We start from the raw sequence: 26,401 nt of genomic DNA, 5'->3' as shown, positions 1-26,401 counted from the left end.
CATTCACTGTCACACCCAGTCAACCTCACATAGCAAGTAATGCAACAAGTACATGCGTGTGTGTATCGGGTCCTAGGTTCATACGTTCATAGGTTTATACTAGGCTATCTGCCCTAAGGCATTTATAAGCCTAGCCCAAAGTTTTGTGGCTTACGCCACCCCTTATGTTAAAAAATATTGTGCCCATTAGTTTGTTTTGCCTCTGTCCAGCAGTGACACAGAGATGATTCCCGGGGTAAACCTATGATCTCCCATCCACCGGTCAAGATTTCTCTTGAACAGAGCCAGCGAGGTGCTCTGCCTTACATGGACCGGGATTTTATTCCACAGCATTGGGAGTCTCTGAGTGACAGATCTATCCCTCCAGCATGTCTTATTTATATCCGTGCTAAAGTTTAAGTCGCTTGCTCTAGTGGATCTGGTAGATTTGGATTTTTTGAGGTGGAGCATGTCCATTAATTCCGGGTTGGACATGGCCTTGTATGTCAGGCACAGGTCACCTCTGAGCAGATGGTATGCGACTGAATAGAGCTGGAGTTTCTTCAGTCTGGCAACATATGACAGATTTTGGAATCCCTTTATCCTTTTGGTGAGGAACTTTTGGGGTCTCTCCAATTGCTGCAGGTGTCGGGTGAGATACATCCCGAATGGGGCATTGTACTCAGTCATTGGTCTGATAAGTGAAGAGTACAGGGGAACAATGACCTCACTTGATCTGGATGTGAATCCCTTCATGATCAGGTGGGCAATGTAGAAAGTCTTTCTAACCACTTTAGCAATGTGAGTGTCAAAAGAAAGGCCACTGTCAACCTGGGTCCCCAGGTCCCTGATAACCTCTTCTGTGCTTAGTGGATTGCCACCTATATGGTAGCCTGGGGTTACCTTGTTTTTCCCGAAGGGTATGACTATACATTTTTTGGCATTTAACTTCAGGCCATAGCTCTGGCACCAGCTATCAGTTTCCGTGAGACCCCTCTGAAGGATATCTGTGTCCGATGTACTTTCCACTATGGCGCCCAGTTTGCAGTCATCTGCAAACTTTGTCAGCCATAGTCCTCCTATGTTTGCCTGTACTTCTGAGAAGTAGATGCCGAACAACAGGGGGCCAAGGACTGAGCCCTGTGGGACACCACTTGTGACCGGCTTGGAGTCTGACATGGTGCCAGCAACTCTGACCCTGTCGGTTCTGTCCTTTAGCCAGTTTGCAACCCATCTTGTGACATATGGGTTTACATTTAAGCTGGTAAGTTTCTCTATAATACCTGAGTGGGGTATTGTGTCGAAAGCTTTTGCAAGGTCAAGGTAGGCTGTATGGACTGCCTTTCCCTCATCAATGGCCTTGGTGACTGTTTCGAAGAAGTCGACCAAGTTCAAAAGGCATGATCTGCCCTTGACAAAGCCAAACTGGGTCGGGCCCAATGTCTGCAAGTCCCCTATGTCTTTGTTTATGAGTTCCATTATGATCCTCTCCATAGCTTTGCAGACCAGGCTTGTTAAGCTTATGGGGCGGTAATTACCAGGGTCCGTAGAGGCACCACCTTTTTGGAGTGTGACCACAGTTGCCGTACGCCACTTTTTGGGCACGTATCCTGTGGTAAGGCTAAGATTAAACAGCTGCCTTATGTGCGGGTTTAGTTCCTCATTGAGTTCGTGTAGCACACAGCCGGGGACACCATACGGTCCCATTGATGCTGTGTTTTTAGCTTTAGAGAGAGCAGCTTTTACCTGCGCATTTGAGATGTCTGGGAGGCTACACTCCGCTGGGATAGTTATCTCTGCTTTTGGGGGGGGGGGGGTGAAGTTTGCACTGAACCTGTCCGCCAGTATGTTGGCAATGTCTGTGGGTTCAGTGATTTTTGTATCATTTTGGACTAATTCTGAGCATATCTGGGAGATTCCACCCAGGTTTCTAACATAGCTGAAGAAGGCCTTATGATTGTCTTTTGAATCTATGGCAATTTTTCTCTCAAAGTTGGCCTTGGATGATTTTATGAGTGCTCTTATTTTTTTACTAATAATGATCAAGGGTGTCTTCTCTTTTATGGATTTTGCTCTATCATGTAACAGCTTTCTCCTCTTATTGTAAAGTTTGTTTATGGCTGGGGTCCACCAGACTGGACGTTTGCCCTTGGTGGAAAGAGTCTTGGTTTTATTAGGCATTGCCTGATCCATGCAGTCCTGGAGGTGTTCGTAGAAGGCATTTGTAAGGGCTTCCGCAGCTTGGGTTGTGGTTTCCACTGGCTCGGGGGCCTTGAAGGATACCACACCAGTCTTGAGTAGTGTGAAGTTTGCTTTAGAGAAGTTCTTCACTGTGGTCTTTTTTGTTTGGGGTGGGGGCGGGATGTGAATTTCCAGTGAGATTAGTTTATGATCTGATCTCACCAATGAGGGATATACTTCCGGTGTGGAGCATTTTGTCCCCATGTTTGTGATGATGAGATCAAGTATATTTTCTCCTCTTGTGGGAACTGTGACTAGTTGTTCCATGGCATTTGAATTTATGAACTCCAGGAACCTTTGGGCTAAAATGTTGGGGCTTGAGTAATGTTCCCAGTCTATATTCAGGTAGTTGAAGTCACCCAATATAATGGTGTTTGGAGATACATTTATACCCTTCAGTGTCTTCAGGAAGGCTGTGTGGGGTTCCTGAGTTTGAGAGGGTGGCCTGTAGCATGCTACAAATTGTAGAGCAGTTTTGCCTATGGTTAATTGCACCTGGATGGTTTCCGATGCCATGCGTTGCCACCAACCTGGAGGTGTGGGTATCCTTGATGAATATGGATACACCCCTCCTTTTGTGGTGTGGCGGGTTTTGGGGCTGGAGCATGATATGAGGTAAAACCTGATAGTGCCGGGGTGCTCTCAGGAGCCTTGAACCAGGTTTCAGTTACAGCACAGACATCGATGTTCTCCATACTGAGAAGGGCCTCGAGTGCGTGCATTTTGAGATTTAGACTTCTGGCATTGAGCAGCATTACCCTTAGTTTCTTCCCATTTTTGTTTTCTAGGGTGGTAGGTTTCGAATTTGAGCCTTGCCTAAAAAAGGCACTATGGAGTGGCAAGAGCCTTAGCCAATATCCGGAATCCCAGGGGTGACAGGTGCAAGCCGTCTCTTGCGAAGCAGCGTGGCTTGTCAAGCATGTCATCCCAGGCAGACAGACACTGGATCCCCTTAGAATGACACCAGAAATTAAGCCAATTGTTAAAGCTGATCATCTTGTCTCTATGTTGTGGCATCATTCTTGGTGAAGGAAGGATACTGCTCAGGGTCAGGGTCATACCTGCCTGGGCTACATAATCAGAGAGCTCCTCTATGTCTCTTTTCATGTAGTCCAGGGAGGTACGTCTCAGGTCGTTCACACCAGCATGGACAATGACTGTGTCATATTTGTACTTGCTGTGGAGTGACCCGAGTGCTTGTGTTATGTGGCGGATTCTAGCGCCCGATAGGCAGCTTACTGTGACCCTCACCTTATTCAGCCTGGTGAGTGGGACGTCAGTGTGTCTGACTATGGAGTCACCTATGACAAGTATGTTTGGTGTTGTATTTGGCCTTAAGGGCTGTGACTGCTTTGCACACTGATTTTGTGGTTTATGTGTTGCCTGTGGTGTGTCATGAGGTGGCAGTTGCTTGGGTGTCTGCTTTGGAGGCCTCTGCTGTTTAGGTAAATTTTTGCTCAGAGCCTCCGAGTATGTCTTAGTGTGTTTATGTGAATCCAAAAAGGCAAACAAACTGTCGAAACACAAAAAAGCCAAGGGATAGCGTTCCGCCAAGCACGTAATAAAATCTTATTATACTCTCTGCCAAGTACGATGTCAACTGCATCGTTGCTTCATTTGCAGTTGACATCGTACTTGGCAGAGAGTATAATAAGATTTTATTACGTGCTTGGCGGAACGCTATCCCTTGGCTTTTTTGTGTTTCGTTAATGTGTTTATGTGTTTGATTCATTGTTGTGATAGCTTTATGTGAGACTGGTTTTGTGGTGTGTGTAGTTGCCTTCTCCTCCTGTCTGGTCTTGCCAGTCCTGAGTTGAGAGAGCTCAGCCTCCAGTTTGGCCAAATAGCTGCATCTCTCGCAAGTATTTGTGTTATGTGGGAGGAGGAGAGGGTTGTCTGTGTACATGAGGCAATTGTAACATTGCCTCAATATTCCCAGATTCACCAACTGGACAGGGGAGGACGCCAGCATCTGGCCCTTCGACATGCTAGAGAAATTAAGAAGTTAGGGGTGTAACTGAATAAGAGAGGACTTAGGAAGTGGGTACTCCTGGGGGGGGGGTTCGCTAGTGAGGGACTTTGTATAATACAGAAGTGCTAAACCTGAAAAGAAGATGCTTTTAAGACAAGTGCTGAGCTTTTTTTTTTTTTTTTTTTTTTTTTTTTTTTTTTGGAGTACAGTAAGTGCTAGGCCAAAGACAGAAAATATGCAAGTTTTGAGAAAAAAACTATTTTAAAATTAAGTGCAAACAGGAAATTCAGTAAATAGCTTTTGGTTGTGCTCTAAATACAGCTACTAATGCAGAAATCAAGTTTAACAAGCCAGAAAATGCTCAAACTAGGCAACTATGCAGAAAAACTTAGCAAATAAACAGAGGAAAAATACTTAAAATTTCAAAAGTGGCTCCTTTCTTCTCTCAGCGTTTTCTCCTCTTGGTGGGTGCTTCACCAACAGCCAACAAGCCTGAAAGGACGCCAAAACCACGAGGCAACTAGGTTTTAAGAGAGGACTACAGCAAACAAGGTGTACCAATTACAGTAAGAAACAGTTGAAATATGCAGGCACTATAAGCCTTTAACCAGAAATTCCCAGCTCAGAAGGGCAGAGTCCAGCCTCTTCTCCCACAAGAGTGCAGACCACGAACCTTCTTAATGTAAAATAACTGGCCTGAAGCCCAAGTGCTTAAACCAGAACTAATACACTTTTAGAATAACAGACACTGAGCCCTCAATCAGCAGTTCCCAACTTAGAAGGATGTAAGCCACCTGTCCTGCCACCACAGTGCAGGCCACAAACCTTCCTAATGTAAAACAACTGGTCTGAAGCCCAAGTGCTTAATCCAAAAGATTTAGAATGATAGCTACACTTTAATCAAGATACTACCAAGCAGTAATAAATACAATTGAATACTTTGAAGAATGCCTGGAATAGTGCTTAAGTTATACAAACAAACTAGAGGTAGTTAATAGGCTATTATCCGTAGGGCCTATGGAAGCCTAGTCGTATGGTACCCTGCCCTTCCACACCCATGTAATGTAGGTTCATGTGCCCCTGTCATGCAGAGCCACAGTGGTGACTCCTGGGTTGTGTTTCCTATCTCACACCCACTCATCATGATTATTCATGACAACTGCTAATGAGGACCTTCATTTGCTATTGATAGGTGGTTAGTTCCAGAGTATGGTATGTATCTGAGATGATAATGTACCACTCCAGCATGTTCTGCTTTTTCACGTTACAGGGTTTAGATCAGTGTGTAACTTGTATGGAGTTTAATCTGTATATATGGAGCATGTCCAACACCTGTGGGTTTGGCATAGCTTTGTATGTTAGGCAGAGGTTGCCTCTTGGTAGGCGGTATGTGACACAGTGTAGCTGTGGTTTTGTAAGACAGTCTGCATAGGGCATCTGTTTGAATCTGGTAATACTCTTTGTGAGGTATGTGTCTGGCATCTACCGTCACTGTGAATGTCTTCTGAGGTACATACCGACAGGGCCAATGTACTCTATCATGGGTGTTATGACTGATGAGTACAGTGGAACACTGATCTCTTATTCCATGGATGATGCACCTTTTCTGATGACATGTGGACCATACTCAGTTTACATGAATAGTGTGGCACTGTGATTATCAATAGGGACACTACTGTCCACCTTTGTCCCGTAGTCTCTCATCACACTTTCGGTGTTGAGTCGACTACCACCTATATGGTAGTTCATGGGTACAGGGTTTTTAACAAGAGGGATGGCAATACGTTTACAACATTGAGCTTGGGCGTACATATGAACATCCATTGGTGTACATATAGATATACATATAGGCACATATACAGTCCAGCTTTCATGGTGGGAATATCACTTATGTAAAGGTTGAGAGGGATGCAGTTATGTAATGATATTGCACAGTCCTGTGCAGAATGCATGGAAGGTAGTCTCAGCCCATGTACCTTTAGCAGGACCCACTATCTGGAAGACTAACACTTGAGGAATCATACCCACGGCGTTTAAATGACACATGTCATATGCCAGCACTATATGCTGTCTTGTTTGCCACACACTACCACCTACATATGTAAATGCACATAACAACCTGCAACAACATATAATTGTCCACCCTTCACAAACAGTTGCAGTATGTCCCTTGCTCTATGTACATGTTCAGATGCTAATTTATCAGACACATTCATATCTCTTCATATGTGTGTGCCATACACACACAGGGTCCACAGTGTTGTAAGTCCATACACCTCACAGATGACCTGTTGGGCCTTGCTACAACATGACAGTTGTCACATGTGTGCATACAGTAATAGTACAGGGAGTATATATAGCTGCAAATGCTAACATTACTATACTAGTCTGGTACAGCAGTTGCCAATGCTAAGCTACAAATTATGTTACTATCATGCATGTCATACTCTGTCACATCCAAGTTTACATAGGTGTTTGCACTACTCCCCCAAACTGCCATTATACACAGTACTGTACAGACCATAGATAACATGTTCAGATGTTCGACATATAATGCTGAGATACATATGTCACAGTTATGTCCCACTGCACACAGTTACACACTAATTTGTCCATGGCAGTAGTTATGCATGGCATCACTGCATACATACCTACTGCTGCCACTTATGCATGTTTCTGAGTATGTACAGTACTATTCATAAACATCTGCTACTTGCCGGTAGCTATAAATCTGTTACATACCTGTTACTCACTGTCAGGTCCGTCTGTGTATGCTTTTCAATGTTTTGTTTTATTTATTAAGTAACTTTTTTTACTTATTTGTTATTATTGGTTATTAATTGTTTTTTTTTTTCTTAATTAATATATTTCGGTTTTACAGGAGTAAATATAATATTTACTTAAGTAAGGTTTCTTTATTAAGTAATAAAGTTTGTCAGTAGTTGCTGACACATGCAATGTAATGATTGCATGTGGGGATAGCAAGTACAATCTGCTTTTATAGGTAGCTGGGCATGTTCATGTGATGCCCTCTGCACCAATTAGTGCCCAGCATTTGGTAAATGCATACAGCCTGCTGTGTGGTAATTGCAGTACTCACTGTCATAGCAACCCAATGCTATAAATTGCTAAGGTATGTAGGCATAGCCCTTTCAGATTTCCAGAGTGGGGCCCATGCTTGTTTGTTGTGGACACTGTTGTGTAAGTCAGAAGGTTGGTATACGTCTTATAAATGCAGCTAGAGGTGTAGACAGTGATGTACATGTTGTACTCAGACCTGACTGTTGCCACTTGCAGTACAGAGCTATCAGTGTAGAGTTTAACTCACCCCTACAAATGCTTACAAAACATTTATGTGACTATGTAGTTTCTTTTCTACTCATATAATTAACTGCCATACAAACACAGTTATTGAGAAGTATTCTTTTGGCACACGAACTGTTTGTGAACTGTTATACTGTGAATATTAATGTACTCACTTCTGCAGGGTTTGTGGTTTTATTGTTGACATTAGCACAGGGTTCACAGGACAACTGGACAATTCCAGTACTGTGTATGCCTACCTACATCCTTAGTAGACCCTAAACACACAAGTGTATTTAAAGTGTGTGGGAGGGGGGTGCTGACATACAGAGAGCATTTTGTATTATTGTCTGAATGTTATCTTACTGGACTTAAAGGATTAGTGTATACCTGTTGGTTTATCAAGGCAGGTGGTCTGTCTGCATAGTTCCCAACTGTGAGCCTATCCAGATGGTAGTCAAATGTTACACTGATATTCTTTGTCTGTGCAACCCACAGGTGTTTTCATCACTAGTACAATGGCATTGTTACAGTCAGTTGCTACCAGTACATGGCTACATCCTTTGGTATTTCTGTGTTGTACTCCTACATAAGGGTATGCTTGTGAAAGTCCTACCACAGCTATTTGCAGAGTGTGTAACAGCAGGATAGCTGCAATGCCTGTGTGTTTGTGCCTCTGCCAGGCCTATGAAACTCTCAGATACATCTTTGCATGGAGTCAGGGATAGGTAGTTAAATGTGAAGTACACCTTACACATAATAGAGACAGTAAAAGTCTAGACTTGTGTGAAGCAGTGCATATGGATTTGTACTCCTTTTATGAAGTACAAGTGGTGTCTACTGTTATTATTGTCTGTATTCATTGTGTAATACCCCACCTTTCTGACTGACATCAGTACTTTTCAGAGGGATTCAGAGGGACACAGCTTAAATATGTTTTACAATCAGGGACATCTCTGTAAAGGAGTCACAGTTAGGTAGTATGGACTCTGCCCTAATCAGATTTGCCACTGTTTGTCCTGCTATGATACTGTGTGGGGGGTTATAAAGTGCCTCTGTAACTTTATTTGCTGCTAGAATGGCTGCTTCTCATATCACACTCATGTAATGCATTTCACAACAATTGCTTTTAAAGATCCACAAAATAAGCTTTATGTTATGACCTTCCTATTTTTCCTTTACATTCAGTCATTGAAATGCATGATATATTTATTTGAGCAGCAAGTTATTGTATATCTGCTGTGGCTTAGTGGTAATTCATGCAGTCTATTGTGTCAATGGTCTGGGGTTTGAGACTGGCAGAGGTATTTTATTTTGCTGCTGAGCAGAACAAGGGCCCTGACATACAGTGACTAAGGCACTTTTAAGCAGTTGTAAGCGGGTTTGTGCGGGTTTGTGCAACGCTTAGCGATGCTTAGCTAAGCGCACACATGCACACACTCGCTTAATCCCGCTTACTACTGCTTAAAAGTGCTTACTCCCGCTAACCCCTGCGCTAATTTCTTTGAAAGAAAAGAAAATGGGGAGATAGGAAAGTGGTGAAAAAGGGGGCACAAAGAGGGAAAGATAGTAGGAAAACAAGCTCGGGATGTGCAGGACCGGTGTAGGGAAGGTCCATAGCTGCCCATTTCTTTACCAGCAACAGCTGTGCATATGCAATAAATCTGGAGTGACATTTGAAACATTCCACCCCTGGAAGAGGGGTGAGGACAACAACGTATGTTGTACTGCCAATTACAATTATCAGTTTACATGTCCAGCGGACATGTGTGCGAAATGGACAGCTATGTATGAGGCATAATTTTTTTGTGGGTACAGATGGCCCTTTTTTTTTTTTTTTTTTTTTTTTTTTCAGGTGAGAGTGGAAAGTGAGGTAGAGGAATTAGGTATGTTTGGTGAGGTAGGTTGGGGAGGTAAACATACAAGACAAGCAAGAAACATACAGGGGCGGTGTATGACACATGGGGTGGGTGAACACAATTGACGTGGACGGATGTTTGGAAATCGCAAGCCCATGAGCCCACAGATGGTAACAGTGGAACTGAGATCCTTACCCATGGGCAGTCACCACTGCACCTTCACAGCCCCGAGGGTGGCTGTGCTGGGGGCTGCGTAGGACAGGTAGGCTCACCCATGAGACATGTCACTCTCGCCTCGAGCTGGCATAGGAGATCAGCGACTAAACACTGGATCTCCCTACGCACTACAACCCGGACCCTTTGAAGGGTGACAGGTGGCCGTTCTCCACCCACGCTTGCATGGGGGGACAAGCCCCATTGCCTGCAGAGCTTCCACCCGAAGGTGGCACAGGACCAATGGAGGAGGGGAGCCCAGGCTGGGCACCAGACCTGCTGGTGCTAGGTGCACTCGCCAGCTGAGGAGGGACAGGTGTGTCCGCTGGGACCAGCCTTCCCATATGTTCTGTGATTAGGTGTGTTTAATTAAAACATAAACAACAGCATTCCAAATTAGTTGTAACCGCATGCAGTAATATTCCCATTAACCCAACACACCAAGGTTCCAACAGTTGAACAGCAAGCATAACACATGCATATATTGAACGACAGTGGACATTCCAACAGCATGCAGGGATGATTGGTAGCAACAGGCCACCATGATTGTGGTGTTTGAACAGGGCACATGCATCAAAGTGAATGCAGATATTTATAGAACAATAGGACATATGTCCCAACAAATGGTTGAGATTACACATACCCATTGAGATGTGGAATTGCATGGTTTATGCACATACAGTAGGGTGTAAAAAGAAACCTCAATTAACATCTTATAAGTACTTTTAGTCTACACTACATTCCTAGTGACTGCAGGTGTATATCCCCTACATGTATTATTACACTTGCCAACATGCATTAGGTTGTGTAATGGGTTTGGCTAGTTTATTACATACCTGACCTATATCTGACATACTAACTGTCCAAGATGCAGATGTTACTGCTACATATTTCTTGATTTTATTTATATTTCTTTATCTACATATCTGGATGTGTTCACATGACATTTTCAGCTCAATTTGTACAGAAGCCTGCATTTCTTGTAGCACACTCACATTTCTGGGGAACAAATTAACAAGCTACTCGTGTGCCAGATTTACTTATGCATGTCAGCCAGTAACTGACTGTTGAGGACTGTATATATGCTTCACAGCTACTAGCACTTCCATCACCCACTTTAGAATGGACTGCCCAACTGTGGTTTGCCAGCACTTATTAAAACAGTACTATTTGTATAATACAAGGGTACAACAACATTTCAAAGTAAGTGACACAGACACACTACAGGTTTTATACCTTTATTAATTACATTACACACTTTTACGCAGGCTCTCTCCTTTATTTGATATTACAGTGCATATGGAAGACATATTCAAGACATATTATACCTTTATTAATAGGTTAGAACACTCTTTTTCAGGCTTGCTCACTTATTTTATATGACAGTACCTGCAGAGATATTATTCCGGACATATTTTACCTTTCTTAATGGGTTACTACACTCTTTTTCTGGCTCTCTGACTTATTTTATATAACAGTACATGCAGAGGACTTATTCAGGGCATTTTATGGCTGTATTATTGGACTACAACACTTTCTTTCAGGCTCTCTCTCCTATTTTATATAACAATACATGCAGAATAATCACTAACCTGCCTGGTGGTGCAGCCTTAGCAGCCTATCTGCATAGGCTTGCTGATACGCAGCATGGTCACCTGCAGCTGTGAAGTAAATGAAGGGATATTTGGACATACCTATCCATTATACAGAATCAATTATCATTTCTTACATACTGCATTCCATGGCTACCTACTCAGTTGTGGGGCATCTTGCATCCCACGGGCCTCCTGTATCCATTGGTTCAGTAGGTCCTGCTTCGATCTCATCAGGTCTGCATGGTGGTGACGGATCTGCTCACCAGTCCGAGGAATGCCTGTGACACTGGTGATGTCATGAGCTAACCGGTTCCAAGCCTCTGCCATGTACTCTGTCCCTTGGAACTGGCCCTGCAGGAGTTTTGACTCATGATGGCGGACAAGGAGCCAAACCATGTATTTCGACTCCTTGATGCCCTAACGTTGCGCTCGGAAGCATGTACCCTCTCCAGCACCAGCCATTCTAACTGCAGATGGGAGCTATAATCAGTTATGGCGAGTATTCCCACCTATGGGGCTTAAATATGCCGCATTTCCCCGCACTTTTTTGTGATTGGTCATTTTTGAAAATTCTCGGCTGACTGCAGGCCTGCTTAGTAATGGTTATTCTCCCATTTATAAGTATATGTATGTTGACAGTGGCTGTTTATCCTAAGCTGTCATAGCTTAGTGGTTCAGTGCTTTGATTATGGTGCACAGAGTCCTGGGTTTGAACCTTGTCATTCATTTTATTTTACTACTGTCCAGACAGGCTAGGGGGTGTGGCTGTGTTTAAGCAACTTTGCTCAACGTTGCTCCATGTTGCCCTACGGTGCGCTGGTTGGCGAGGCGTGCACCTCCACGCAAACCAATTGTGCTGGGTAAAGCACTATTTAGCTATGGGCAACTCTATTGCGCTGGGTAAAGCGCTATTTGGCTATGGGCAACTCTATTGCACTGGGTAAAGCACTGCTGAACTACGGGCACCTATATTGTGCTGGGTAAAGCACTGCTTAACTGTGGACAATTATATATCAGGATCCTTTATGAATATATATTTCATTCACTGATACATAGGCCATTTCACTGCTTTTTAGTAAAACTCTAATCATATATGTCAGGTATTATTTCATATACTAATTTAAAACATAAATAGGAAGGGGAGTGGTGGGACTCGAACCATGAATGCTTCCTCTTTGTGCGAACGCTCTACCATTATGCTATTGCTATTTGGCATAATTTCCATAAACATTCCTTCTTATGCTCTTCCATGTCGGGATTGCTAACTGCAGCTAAGCAATGGGGACACCTGCGCACACACGAGCAAATTCAGGCAGCTATTTCGGGAATTAAACAAAATAAAATTAATGTTTTACTTTTTGTAATTGTGCTGGGGGTTTACAATGTCAGGGAGTGTGGTGTTGGGTACATGGACATTTGAGTGGACTCGCTGTTGTGTGTTTACATTTTGCATTTCGGACACTTGCAGGGGCGTGGATATATAGACTGCTCAGCAGTCGGACATGCCCCCTGATTTCCTGCACGGTCCATGTTAGACTTGCAGTTGAGTCAGCATGCCCTCATGAATATTCATGGCACACTGATGTCGTACCATTCAACTGCATCCTCCGAGTAAGACTTATTTAGTCTTACACGGAGGGTTCGTGAATCCGGGAGAGTATGTTTGATAAGCTTGTTGAAGGATAGAATAAAACCCATATATATATCTATATATATATATATATATATATATATATATATATATATATATATATATAGACAGACAGATAGATAGATATTTGTCTTTCTACCTACCTTTGTAGCCTGTGTTTGAAATATATTACAGAACAGCATGAGACTGGATGGATTGTTAGATTTCAAGCAGATGTACATCCAGGGTTAAATGGTTATATACCTTTAAAACCAATTCTTAAAGCTAGTTATTTATTTAAATAGCTTCAGTGGTAAGTAGATATGTCACTGATTTTATGTGATGCATTGACTATATAAGAGCTGTTGGTTTTTAATTGCTTTATATTGGTCTGAAGAAGTGCTCAGTTGGGCATGAAAGTGCTCACTTTTTAAATAAAACTGTGTATTTTACTTCTGCTTGCTGTCTTGGTTGGCCATTAAAAGTATTTTTGAATATTTCAGTTATTGCTTTTGGTTATTTGGTGTGTACTGTTTTGAATATCTTGTTTTTTTAATAAAAGTTATTTTTGTTAAAATAAGAGAGATAGATCTATATAGTACAGTAGTGCAAGTATATAATTACAGGGCATTAAGAGGTCAGCTGAGTACTTCATACATGCACAGTTAAAACCTAATGTGAAAAGAACAGGGATAAATATTTGGAGTATCTAAGAGACGCATGCCAGTTATACACTGTTAATATGGCACAACAGTGTGGCAATACGCTTTGCACCTTTTAAATTGTGTATACCTGTCTCTGTTGACAAATATTTCCTGCACTAAAAGGGCTTCATAAAAAGACTGGGAGTGAGTGCTGTCATAGCATATTACAGAAGGCACTCAAAGAAAAAAATGAATAATATTATCAGCATTGCTTTCCTTCTTTCTCTTTCTGAAAGGGCAATCTCAATGGCTAATGGATGCAAAACACTTTTATTAATGTATGATAAAGTTGAAGATAGACATCTTGGTTATAAGCCACTACCTTTCACTTTCACATCATATTCCTCATCATCTTCATTTGTATTTTGCAGATCACTACGTGCAGGGATCATGACAGCAGTGAACCTGTTCCTGTAGTTAAAAGTTAGGCTCAGATTTATGCCTAAATTAATACAGTTCATCAAGACAGCATTAAATGAAACTAAAATATGTAGCAACACTGGCAGCCACTGTTAATGGTAGTTCCTAATTAAAAAAAAAAAATCTTATTTTTCTTTTGTTTGTCTACCACATGCTAATCATAAGTGTATTTTTAAGCAAGAAGCTATTATACTATTGCATTTTTTCTATTAAATATTGTTTTATGAGCAATGCCAGAAGAGACGTTATGCACTAGCCTGTACCAAAACATTTACAAACAGATTTGTGACTGTCATCTTGCTATTAGTGTTAGGTATGTTGGTAGCAGAGAAGTGTGATATAAACATGCTGTGTCTTTTCTGTTTTCAGGTTTTATTCTCCACAGTACAGTATTGCAACAAATCGCATGATTGCACAGACATCCATCACGCCATTTATTGCTGCTTCTCCGGTTTCAACATATCAGGTATGTGAGATCCAACTTTGCCAGATTTCATTCTCATGGCATCTTCATTTATATTTGTTAATGTAAAAAGGCATAATATTAATTAAACTAATGAATCATCAAAGCACTGCTACAAGTATTTAAAATAGATGTACCTTCAGCTAAACCTTTTTGCAAGCACTTAGCAAGACATGTCAGGTTCATCATTGTGATAATGCACAGAGTACTGCAGGATAATCCCTGAAATTATTTGATAGCCATAGAAAGTAAAACAAATAAGCAACAAATCTAGATCAAGATGTAGGTTCCCCTACACATAATGTCATTGTTATCTCCTTGGTCAGGGTTGTCAAATCTCAGAAAGCTTCTTTGAGCAGATTACTAAAACATCACTTGTAATGGTATCTAAAATAATAACTTATGGTACTTTTTACATTTTAGATAGTTTATGTACTGATATACAGAGAACAAGCAAAAGTTGCAGGAGATCCTTGGGTTAAGATGGTAGCTTGCCATGGGAAATTGAGCAGTGAATCAATGAATTGAGATTTTCTCAACAGTATAGTTTCTTATGTGCAGGCTATCCTTCTGTCACTCCTCACTACTTCAATCATCCGCAAGAGCCATAGTATATTAAAAAATGCTCACTGAAAATTCTAGAATCATATACTGAGGGCAGAGATCAAGGCTCAGTCACTACTCTGAAAGCAAATGGCATCACGCCAAACATAAGCCCCATTTTGCTAGGTGAGGATTGGGAAGAGATGTAAAAGGTGACCATAATATGTGGAGTGTATTGCATTAACATGGAATTATGCAAATGCATTACTTATGCCCTGTCTGTCTCTTTGGTTCTCCAGGAAGTATGGGTCCTTCTGTGGGACCCTTTAGCAGTTCACTATGTATAACATCCAACAGGACATATTGTTTGGCCTTCTTTAATCTTCATGCCCTTCTTTAAATCTTCAAGTAGGAGCTTTACACCTATTGTTTTCTAATACATTTAAAATTAAACTCAATACTACTAATGAAACCTGTCAGCAAAACTGTAGTAAATCAAAACTACATCACTCTATTGCTAAGAGATAATCTGCTGCTCAGCTCCAGGCATATTTAATTGTTGAGCTGTTGATTGTATTAATTCTAGTCTCTATATTTCCTATTACCTACTAATCCTCAGTCCTTTTCTCACTCTGCATGTCTGCCTTTATTTGGAAGGTAGCACTAATGGGACATTTTCACAACCTATTTTGCATACACTTTGCACAGCTCTATCTTGTAGCTTTTAGCTCAAAGAGATAAAGCACCGAATGCAATGCTGGTGACCTGAGTTTGAGTAGTTGCTTAGCTGCTGGAAGAGCCGTGAATATGGAGCTGGAATTTGACTGGCTTAGAGCCCAGAGATCCTCTGGGGAGAAAATGGATTTTGGATTTTGCATTTACAGGCTGATAAAGAAGGTTTTTAAAATGATAATGTCTCTTTAAGACTGAGACTGAAAAGAAGGCGACCTAATTTGTCTTTTAATGACATTTGATCACATGATTTTATTCTCAAGTTCTACTGGTTTTTAACAGTTGATGTTAATATATAAAGAATGTGTTTTAACTAGATAAACTATGGTCTGATGAAGTAGAAGCTGTCTACGCAATGCTTACCGTTTTTGATTTTTGTTTTAATAAAAGTTTTCTGCCTGTCATATTACATTTGTTCTTTTTTAATGCTATAATTAGGCTGGACAAAGATCAGGTAAGAGTGAATTGTATTTCGGTTTATAGTATCTCTGACATCACAAGGTCTCTGAAGATACTTTCACCTAACAAACAGGACTGTGCCATCATAATTGTCTAAGTGGAAGTGAATGGCTTGAGTGGAAAATCATGAGGGACATGCAGTGAAGCATAGGTGCAAGTGACAAATGCAGATAAGACACTGGTCCTGAGTACAAACCTTTTCTCTCCAAGAATGATGACTAAGTTCAGAGAAAAGATAATTGACACCAATGATTGGCTAAATAGTCAGTGTTATTCCACTGGGATCCAGTTTGTCTCAGCATAGTACAAGATGCTTGACAGTACAACTTTCTTCGTAAAAGATGGCCTGCACCTAAAGTCTTTGTTGCCTCTATAGTGTCCTTTTGGGCAGAAAACAGATAATAAATATTCTAGTCTAACAAACATATCAAACTCAAAACTGGATCACATTAAAGAGTCTCTGCTGAGTGTCAGAATTCTCCTCAACAAATTATCTGACTTTTGAGGCTGTCCAACATTTATAACTCATGTATATTTGTCTATTTATTGAGGCATGGTTTAAGTGTAAAGGACGTGCTACCTCTGTACCTGAGTTTTGTGTCTACCATGCCTTCAGACTTGATGACAACTGTGTTACTGTCCCCATATCTTTCTCAGGTGAGTTCCCAGGATATTATGTCTCACCTACACAGCAAGCCAGAATTTGTCACTCCCTGTTTGTAAATACACCTTGTCACTGAAGTGCTCTTTGACAGTAATTTCAAAATTTGCAGTGTATAAATTAAAGACATCACATGCTTCACATTTATGTGCATGTCTCTGGATCCTTTGATTCATCTCTATTGCACTTTTCAAAGCAAAGTAATCCAAAGGAGCTCTGGTTAAGGGCTGGTAATTGTCCAGGACCATAAAGGGCAATCTAGGATTATCTTTACCTGCTGTGCCTACCAGAGTCATTCCCTCTTCATCTGCAATAAACTGGATAACCTGCTCCCACAGGTTGTGGTGTTATAACTATAAATTTTTAAAAAGCCACTGAATTTGAAAGATGTTAAGTTTGGCTAAAAGAACTGCAAAAATAGAGGCAGGCATGTAGCTCAGTAAATTCTGGAAAGCCCTTTCTGTTAGATGTGTCTTCTGGAATATGAAAGGCAGAAGACTGATTTAGGAGAAGTACTTTCTAAGGGGATAAAGACAGTCTGGCTGCTCAAGTATCCAGCATTGCCCCTTTGAATGTTTTAGTAGAGTTTGGTGACAGAATGAACACTCAGTGTTTGAGAGAGGTCCTCGGGTTGGTCATACAACAAATGATGCAATGAAGGGAATTGTTGATCTACTACTCTAACAAGATTCAATCAAGCAGTCATTCTGGTAAGGGAATGAAATGAATCCCATATTCTGAGGTTGGCAAACGCTGCTGTTTAGCACAGCATAAACTCACTGGGCACCCATGAGAGATCAGTTGACAGAAAACTCAATTGTCAATGTTTCCTAACAAGCACAAAGTAAAGAAACTGCCTAAAACTCTTGTTTTGGATGATATGCAGGTAGCTTTCCTTCATATTCAGGATCATTAATAGTGCAGCCTTTATGTGTAAGGGAAGCAGTCCTTGTACAGTGAGAATTTTGATATTTTTAACCCAAAAGCGCTTGCTTAATTGGGAGAGATCTGAGATAATCAGGAGAAATCCAAGATTTAACTGCAGGATCAACTGATCAGTCAACAAATTAATGTTCAGGCATAATGATGAGGCCTCATGCTTTATTTCACAATGGAAAAGACTGGGAAGACACATATATTATACCATGACCCCCCCCAAAACGTGCACGCTGATTGGCCAGCGTGCACATTGTAAATCGAGTTATACTAATGGAAAAAGGTCTGGTCGCCCGGACTTTTTTCCATTAGTATAACTCTACTTTTAAAACACTGTCTCGCTATGTTAAAAAGGTTTAACATAGCGAGACAGCTTTAAAATAAGCAACGGAGATCTCCGTTGCTTATTTTAAAGCTGTCTCGCTATGCTAAACCCATTTAACATAGCGAGACAGGTTTTAAAAAAAAAAGCAACAGAGAAAGCAAGATCTCCGTTGCTTTTTTTACTGTTTTGCTATGTTAAATGGGTTTAACATAGCGAGACAGTTTTAAAATAAGCAACGGACATCTCCGTTGCTTATTTTAAAACTGTCTTGTTATGTTAAACCCATTTAACATAGCAAAAACAGTAAAAAATAGCAACGGAGATCTTGCTTTCTCTTTTGCTTTTGCCCACAGCTCTGATGTACTGCGCAGGTGCGCAGTACATCAGAACTGCCGCGGATGCCAGACATCTGCGGAAGGGCAGTAAACAGGCATTATACTATGCCATTATTTAAGAAAAGTAATAGTTTCTTTTCTTAAATAATGTCATGGTATAATAGCAATAACCCACTTCTGGGTGTGGGTAATGCTGTATTTACCCACGGTTGGCTTTGTTTGGTCCCTCGGGCTTCGCCCTCGGGACCAAACCACACCAACCGTGGGTAAATCCAGCATTACCCACACCCAGGCGTGGGTTATTGCTATAATAACATATACAGTGTTGTGTTACTCGGTGACATATAAAAAAGATTAGCTTCTGACTTCCAAAAATCCATATGTTACCTATTTTTTTTTTTTTGCTTATTTTTATTATTTTCTGCACTTTTTTTATTGCCTGCCACCTACTTTTATACTGTATTTATTTACGATGTACTAAATTACACTGTTGTACTGCAATTGTCTGCTTTACTGTGCCTGTAAAATTGAATTGTATTGCTGTTTTCACTGTTTACAAAGATTTGTTGTTGTTTTCATTGTTTAATTATTTACTGGTATTTTTCACTCTTTTAATGTTATCTGTTCTGCTTTTCTGGCTTTTCTGCCAAGCAGTGTTTAAATAACTGATTTGTTAACTTTTTAAAACATTCTTTAGAGCCTCCTGGCTGATTTTCTGTTGTTTTAAACATTTTCTCAATGACTCACTGCTATGTTTCTGCTGTGTTAAACATTCTCTGGCCTCTGAGCAAGGATACCAGATGACTAGAGGCTTCTGAGCTTCCAAAAAACATAAGTTGCCATTTTTTTGCTTATTTATACTATTCACTGCAATTTTTATTGCATGCCACCTACTTTTATACTGTATTTATTTACTGTGTACTAAACTGCACTGTTGTTCTGCAATTGCTTGCTTTACTGTGTCTGTAAAATTGAATTGTATTGCTGTTTTCACTGTTTGTTAAGTATTTACTGGTATTTTTTCACTGTTTTAAAGCTATTTGTTTTCAGGTTTTCCCGTCAAATGCTGCTTAAATAACTGATCTGTTAACTGTTGAAAACATTCTTTAGAGAGCATCCTGGCTGATTTTCTGTTGTTTTAAACATTTTTTCAGTGTCTCACTGCTTTTTTACGGTTGTGTTAAACATTCTCTAGTAGCTGTAGCATAGTTCAGATACAGGCTTGCACCTTCTGGAACTGTTTATAGTGGTTTGTTGGTTCTGAGCATATTTTCCTGGCCATCTTGGATTTTTACAGGCCTATCTGCAGTTTTGTGAGAGAATTGTGTTGATTGGAACCTGTCTCATAAAGGGAGTCCAGTCTAGGGCTTGGATAAGCATCTTCCCTGCTCCTTTTGAATCTTTTTAGATTTTTTTTTAAGTTTTAGCTTCTGGTATTTAGGCCCTGCATTGTTTGTTTGTACCGAGATGAACTGATGTGGGCTATGGGTCACAATTCTAAACTGAGATTCCAGAGGACTAGAGGCTTCTGAGCTTCCAAAAAAAACATAAGTTGCTCTTTTTTTTGTTTTTTTCTTTGCTTATTTATACTATTGACTGCACTTTTTTATTGCCTGCTTCCTACTTTTATACTGTATTTATTTAATGTGTACTAAACTACACTATTGTACTGCAATTGTCTGCTTTACTGTGCCTGTTAAACTGAATTTTGTTGCTGGTTTCACTGTTTACAAAGATGCTTTGTTGTTTTCACTGTTAAGTATTTACTGGTATTTTTTCACTGTTTTAAAGCTATATGTTCTGCTTGTTCTGGATTTCCCACCTAGCATTGTTTAAATAACTGATTTGTTAACTGTTTAAAACATTTTTTGAGTCTTCTGGCTGATTTTCTGCTGTTTTAAAAGTTTTTTCAGTATCTCACAGGTATTTTCCTGCTGTGTTAAACATTGTCTAGTGTTTCCCGCTGAAACTAGACCTGATACAGCTTATTGTTTCTGAAACTGTTTGTAGTTGTTTGTTTGTTTTGACCACATGTTCCAGACATTCTTGGATTGGAAGGAGCCTATTTGCACTTTTGTGAGAGAATTGTGCAGATTGAGATCTGTCTGGTAAAGGGATGCCAGTCTAGGGCTTGGAATGAGCATATTTGGTCCCTTTGAATCTTTTTAGAGTTTTTTTTCAAGTTTTGCCTTCTGGTATTTAGGTGCTCCATTTGAGCAGGTTTCTGCTTGTTTGCATGATGCACACCACCACATAATGCCATGCAAGTGTGCTCCAAAGCCGGACAGTTAAATTCAACAAATTTTTCCTAATACACAGGCAGAAATTTACATTCACTGAGTTCCTCCGTGATCATTTTTGAATAGCCAGCCCTAGTGACAACAGTCTTCAATCTAGCATTATGGACAATTGGACTACCCTTGTTTCTTCTGCCAACTTTGTTGACTTGGGTCTCTTGAGGCTGTGTAGCAATTGCCTCATGTATACAGACAACCCTCTGCCAATAACACACTCTAGTACAAAGTGTGAGGGATGTGTTTACACCAAGAATCTAGAATGCATGCTCTCTCTCACTCAAAACAGTAACACAGAGAAGGTTGTCAACTGACCAGCCAGTACATATTCACATAGTACCACTACTCATACACATATCACTACTCACACACATAGTAAGCATCAAACACTTAAATCCACATACACAGAGGTTCTCTTGAAAAACTTACCAAAACACCAGAGACCTCCAAAACACAAGACTGCTACAGCTAACATAGTTGCCACAACACCAGTGATACATAGCAATACCAGTGTCTCACCCACCAAGCCTGTAAGGTGTAACAATCAAAAAAACAAGTTTTCTTGTCATTGGAGACACAATAATGAGACACACAGATATTGAATCACTCACCAGGTTAGACAAAGAGAAAGTCATGGTCAGCTGCCTATCTGGTGCCAGAATTTGCCAGAATTTGTCAAATCACACATGTATTTAGCTCTCAGCAACAAGTACCATTATAACTCTGTCATAGTTCATGTTGGTGTGAGTGACCTTAGATGTACCTCACTGGACTATATGAAGAGAGGCATGGTTGAGCTCTCTGAGTATGTGTCCCAGGCAGGTATGTCCCAAGCCTTGAGCAGCATACTACCTTTATCTAGAATGATGCCGCAGTATAAACAAAAAAAATGATTGATTTCAATAATTGGCTCAGTTTTTGGTGTCATTGAAAGGGTCAGCCTGGGAAGCCATGATCAACAAACCTCGCTGCTTTTCTAGAGAAGGTTTGCACCTGGCACTTCTAAGCTTTCAACTTCTGGAAAAGGCTTTTGCCTCCCCCATAGTGCCTTTTTTAGGCAAAATCTCAAAAATATTACCAATGTGAAATTAACCAGTCAGAACAAAATAAGGATCATGCTTTTAAATGCTAGGAGCTTAAAACCAAAAAGTGCACGCCCTGGAACAACTTCTATCACTAGAAGATGTAGATGTCTGTGCAGTCACAGAAACCTCGTTCAAGGCCTCAGAGTGTATCCTGGCCCTGCAAGGCTACAATGCATTCCATGCCTTTAGACTGCAAAATGAACATGTGTAAACCAAAGGAGGCAGTGTTTCAATCTATATTAGAGATAAATTCACCTCCCGTCTAGTTAGACTGCACAACTACATGAAATTACTCTAAGTCCAGGTTATGGTGAGTAAGACACCCATTCAAGTCATAGCTAGTTACTGATCCCCTCCATGGGTCATGACACCCAGGAAGCCTGTTTGACCAAACTGGAGACAATCCAAATTTTACAGAACACACTGGTTATGGGGGATTTCAATTATTCCATCATCAACTGGGAAACTTTTGCTAGCGCTAACTTGCTAGCGTAAAAGTTCCTTGACTTTGTGAATTCAAATGCCCTGGAACAAACTGTCCATACCCTGACAAGAGGAGCAAATATTCTACATCTGGTCCTCACCAACATGTCAAACAGATGCACTGCTTCAACTGTCAGAGCCCCATTAGTTAAAACTGAACAAAATCAGTCACCTTTAAGCTGACCCTAACACCAGAACTCAGAAAGGATTAAATCAGACTAAAAAATCTTTACCAAGGCAAACTATAAACTCTTAGGTGAAAGTATAAATGCATTTCAAGCCACACCCCACGATGGAAGTGGTAACTATACCAAAGCTTACACTAAAGCCCTATACAATCACTTACATAAGTGTATACACTTGGCTGTACCAGAAAGAATCAAAACCAGAGCCCCACGAAAACACAAGATGCCATGGTGGACATCCAGCATCAACAAACTTTACAATAAATGCAAAATGTTGGTGTCCAAGAAAACAAAGGCAAGGTCCCAGCAATGGAAAATCACCCTCCTCAGCCTCAAAAGGCAAATAAGGCAACTTGTCAAATCCTTCTAGGCTCCTTTGAGAGAAACTTAGCAAGTACAGCAAAGGATAACCATAAGGTCTTTTACAGCTATGTACATAACTTAAAGAGTAGGACCTAAGCATGTGCAGAACTAGTGGTCAATGCTATCACACACACTGACCTCACAGAGATAGCAAACCTGCTAGCAGATAGGTTTGATGAAACTTTCACTCCCTTATCCCCTCCTAACGTACAGCAAACCTTCTCTCAAATCCTCCCACCCTACATATCTTAAGAGGAGGTCCTCAAAGCCCTGTCCAAGGCAAAAAGCATTGCCTCTGTGGGACCAGACGACATCCCAGGCTGTCTTCTAAACAGACTAAAATATGAACTAGCATCACCACTAAGTACCCTTTTCAATCATAGCCTAACCATAGAGTTGCAGAATGGAAAACAGCTGCAGTTATTCCTCTCCACAAAGATGGCTTACCAACAGATCCATAGAATTACAGACCCCTAAGCCTAACCAGACCCATCTGTAAGGCCATGGAATGTATCATTATGGACCTTATAAATAAATACATAGGTGATCTCCAAACCCTGGATTGTACCCAATTCAGCTACGTGAAGGGCAGATCCTGTCTGTTAAATCAGGTGGATTTCTTTAAAAGCATGACCAAGGCCATTGATGATGGCAAGTTTGTGCACACAACATACTTCAACTTGGCAAAGGAATTTGACACATTCCCTCATTCAGGCATTAACAATAAACTTAGCAAACTGAACATAAACCCCTTTGTTGTAAGAAGGATTGCCAAACTGGTTCACAAGCCGGGCACACACTATCAAAATGGGTGACTCCACATCAACCAACAGACCTGTTACCAGCAGGGGGATCAATGCTGGGCCCTCTACTGTTTAATATATACTTTTCAGATGTTCAGGTCAAAATAAGGGGTTTTGGCTTACCAAGTTTGCAGGCGACTGCAAACTAGGTCCAGTCATTGGTTCATAGGTTCATAGGATGATAGTAGGCTATTGGTCTGGAGGCCCTTATAAGTCTAGCCAAGAATTTTGCCCATGTTCTCACAAAGTCAGCACCTGTTTCCCTTGTCCAGCAGGGACACAGGTGGGATCCCAGGGGGGTATTTTCTGTTTAACATCCAGTCTTTCAGGTTCCTCTTAAAGAGGGCTACAGACATACTCTGCTTAACATGGAGAGAGAGTCTATTCCATAGACAGGGGAGTCTCTGGGACACAAATCTCTCCTGACAAAAAGTTCTATTAATGTCACAGACCAGGTTTAGGCCTTGCATGCATGTTGCTCGAGTGGATTTTGATTTATGGATATGCAGCAACTCCATCAAGGCTGGGTTTGAGACGGCCTTGTATACCAGCCACAGATCACCTCTGAGCAGTCTGTACAAGACTGAGTAGAAGAACAAGGCTTTTAGCCTATCTGTATAAGGAATATGTTTGAGACCTTGGATTTTCCTGGTCAGGAAGATCTGTTGCCTCTCCAGCTGCTGCATGAGCTTGGCAAGGTACATGCCGAAGGAGGCACTGTACTCGATAATGGGTCTGATAAGGGATGAGTGCAGGGATATTATGACCTCCTTGTTCCTGGATGAAATACCCTTACTTATGAGGTGGGCCACGTAGAAAGCCATCCATACAACAGAGGCAACATGGTGGTCAAAAGTCAGGTTCCTATCAACCTGGGTGCCCAAGTCCTTCATGACTGCTTGCATGCTTAGTACATTGTTATTAATGTGATAATTAGTGTAATTCCATTTTCCCCAAAGGGGATAATGATGCATTTCTTGGCATTCAGTTTGAGGCCATGCTCCTGGCACCAATCATTAGTCTGGGTAAGGCCCTCTTGGAGGATGTTCACATCACTAGAGGAATTTAAGACAGCACCCAGCTTGCAGTCATGTGCAAACTTGGTCAGCCACAGACCACTGTTTTTGGCTTGCACCTCAGAAAAGTATATCACAAAAAATAGAGGTCCCAAGACCAATCCTTGGGATACACCACTCATTACAAGTCTACTACTAGATGTGGCTTCCCCTATTTTGACTGAGTGGGTTCTATCAATGAGCCAGTTAGCCACTCATCTGGTAACATTCAGGCTGATGCCTAGTTGGGAGAGTGCATCTATTATGCCTGAGTGGGGAATAGTATTAAAGGCTTTGGCTAGGTCAAGGTATGTGGTGAGCACCATCTTCCCCTCGTCCGTGGCTTTGATGACTGTTTAAAAGAAGTTGATCAAGTTTAATAGGCATGGCCTCCCTTTGACAAAACCAAACTGTGTGGGGTCAAGGGTTTGGAGGTTGCCAATGTCCTTGTTTATAAGGTCCATTATAATGTGTTCCATGGCCTTGTAGATCAGGCTAGTTAGACTGATGTGGGCCTATAATTGCCTAGGTCAGTGGACACTCCATCTTTGTGTAGAGAGACAACAGTGGCTGTCCTTCATTTGGCTGGGACGAAGCCAGTGCTCAGGCTTTGGTTGAATAGGGTGTCTAATGGAGCTGAGAGGTCATGCCTGAGTTCATGCAGGATGCAGCCAGGGATGTTGTTGGATCCCATAGAGACTGTATTTTTTGCCTTTGAGAGAGCATTAAAGATCTGTTCCCTGGTGATGAGGGGATGGGGGCAGGTGCTGGGGATATCCTGGTTTATTGATAGGGGGCAGGGGGATGAAGGTTTCACTGAACTTCTCTGCTAGCAGGCTGGCTATATCTATGGAATTTGTGTATGTGGCATTCTTGAACACCAGTTCAGAACAGATTTGAGTGTTACCTTTGAGATTCCGGGTATATGTGAAGAAGGCCTTGTGATTGTCCTTAGTGAATGTCCCAATTTGGACTAAAATTTAGCCTTAGAGGATTTCACCAGTGACCTTATTTGCTTGTTCAGACAAAGGAGAGATTGCATCCAACTCAGCACCTGCTCCTTCTTGGTCCTGCACAGCATGTTTTTCCTTTTATTATAAATTTTGTTTATTGCTGCTGTCCACCAGACAGGTTTACTCTTCCTAGAGGAAGATGATTTGGTCCTGTCAGGTATTACTGAGTCCATACAGTTATGTATATGCTTATATAGTTTTTTGGTGTAGGCTTGGACATTAGTGCTAGTTCCAACTGAAGAGATGGTGGCTGTGAAGCTGCTTATACCTGCTCTCTGGAGATTGTAGTCAGATTTGGAAAAGTTTTTTTTGTTTGACCCTGACTGGTGGGGGGGGGGTTCAGAGGAGATGGTGACTTCAATTGTGATCACTTTATGGTCGGATCTTACCAAAAGGGATGACACTGTAGGGGTGCTAAAGTGGCTACCCATGTTGGTTAGTACCAGGTCCAGGATATTTTTCATCTCTTGTGGGGGTGTTGACCAGCTAATCCAATGCATTGGCATTGATGAAGTCAAGGAATCTCTGGGCATTCATGTTTGGGCTAGAATAGGTCTTCCACTCTATGGTTGGGTAGTTAAAGTCACACAGGATCAGTGTAGAGGGTTGAATCTTGATGGATTCAAGTTAGTCCAGATAGGGGAAATGGGTGCCCTGAGTCATGATTGGGGTTCTGTAGCTAGCTATGATTTGAATAGGTGTTTTGTCAACAGTTAACTGCTCTTGGAGTGTCTCCTTTGCATCATACCG

At 41.2% G+C, this 26,401-nt stretch overlaps 1 protein-coding gene across 2 annotated transcripts in view; it reads left to right on the top strand.

Annotated features, from left to right (window-relative positions):
• RBMS3 (RNA binding motif single stranded interacting protein 3) overlaps positions 1-26,401 on the top strand; it is a 3,568,139-nt gene that overhangs the window by 3,334,981 nt on the left and 206,757 nt on the right. For both annotated transcript variants that reach the window (XM_044066764.1, XM_044066763.1), the window contains exon 9: positions 14,286-14,382. In XM_044066764.1, the coding sequence (XP_043922699.1) occupies positions 14,286-14,382 (97 nt within the window). The remainder of the gene's footprint in view (positions 1-14,285; positions 14,383-26,401) is intronic.

The sequence above is a fragment of the Protopterus annectens genome, chromosome 3.part1 (genome assembly GCF_019279795.1).
Source record: "Protopterus annectens isolate FY-2018-M chromosome 3.part1, PAN1.0, whole genome shotgun sequence".
Lineage (NCBI taxonomy): Eukaryota > Metazoa > Chordata > Ceratodontiformes > Protopteridae > Protopterus > Protopterus annectens.
Note: the sequence above shows the minus strand (reverse complement) of the source record. Positions and strands in the feature narration are given on the sequence as shown.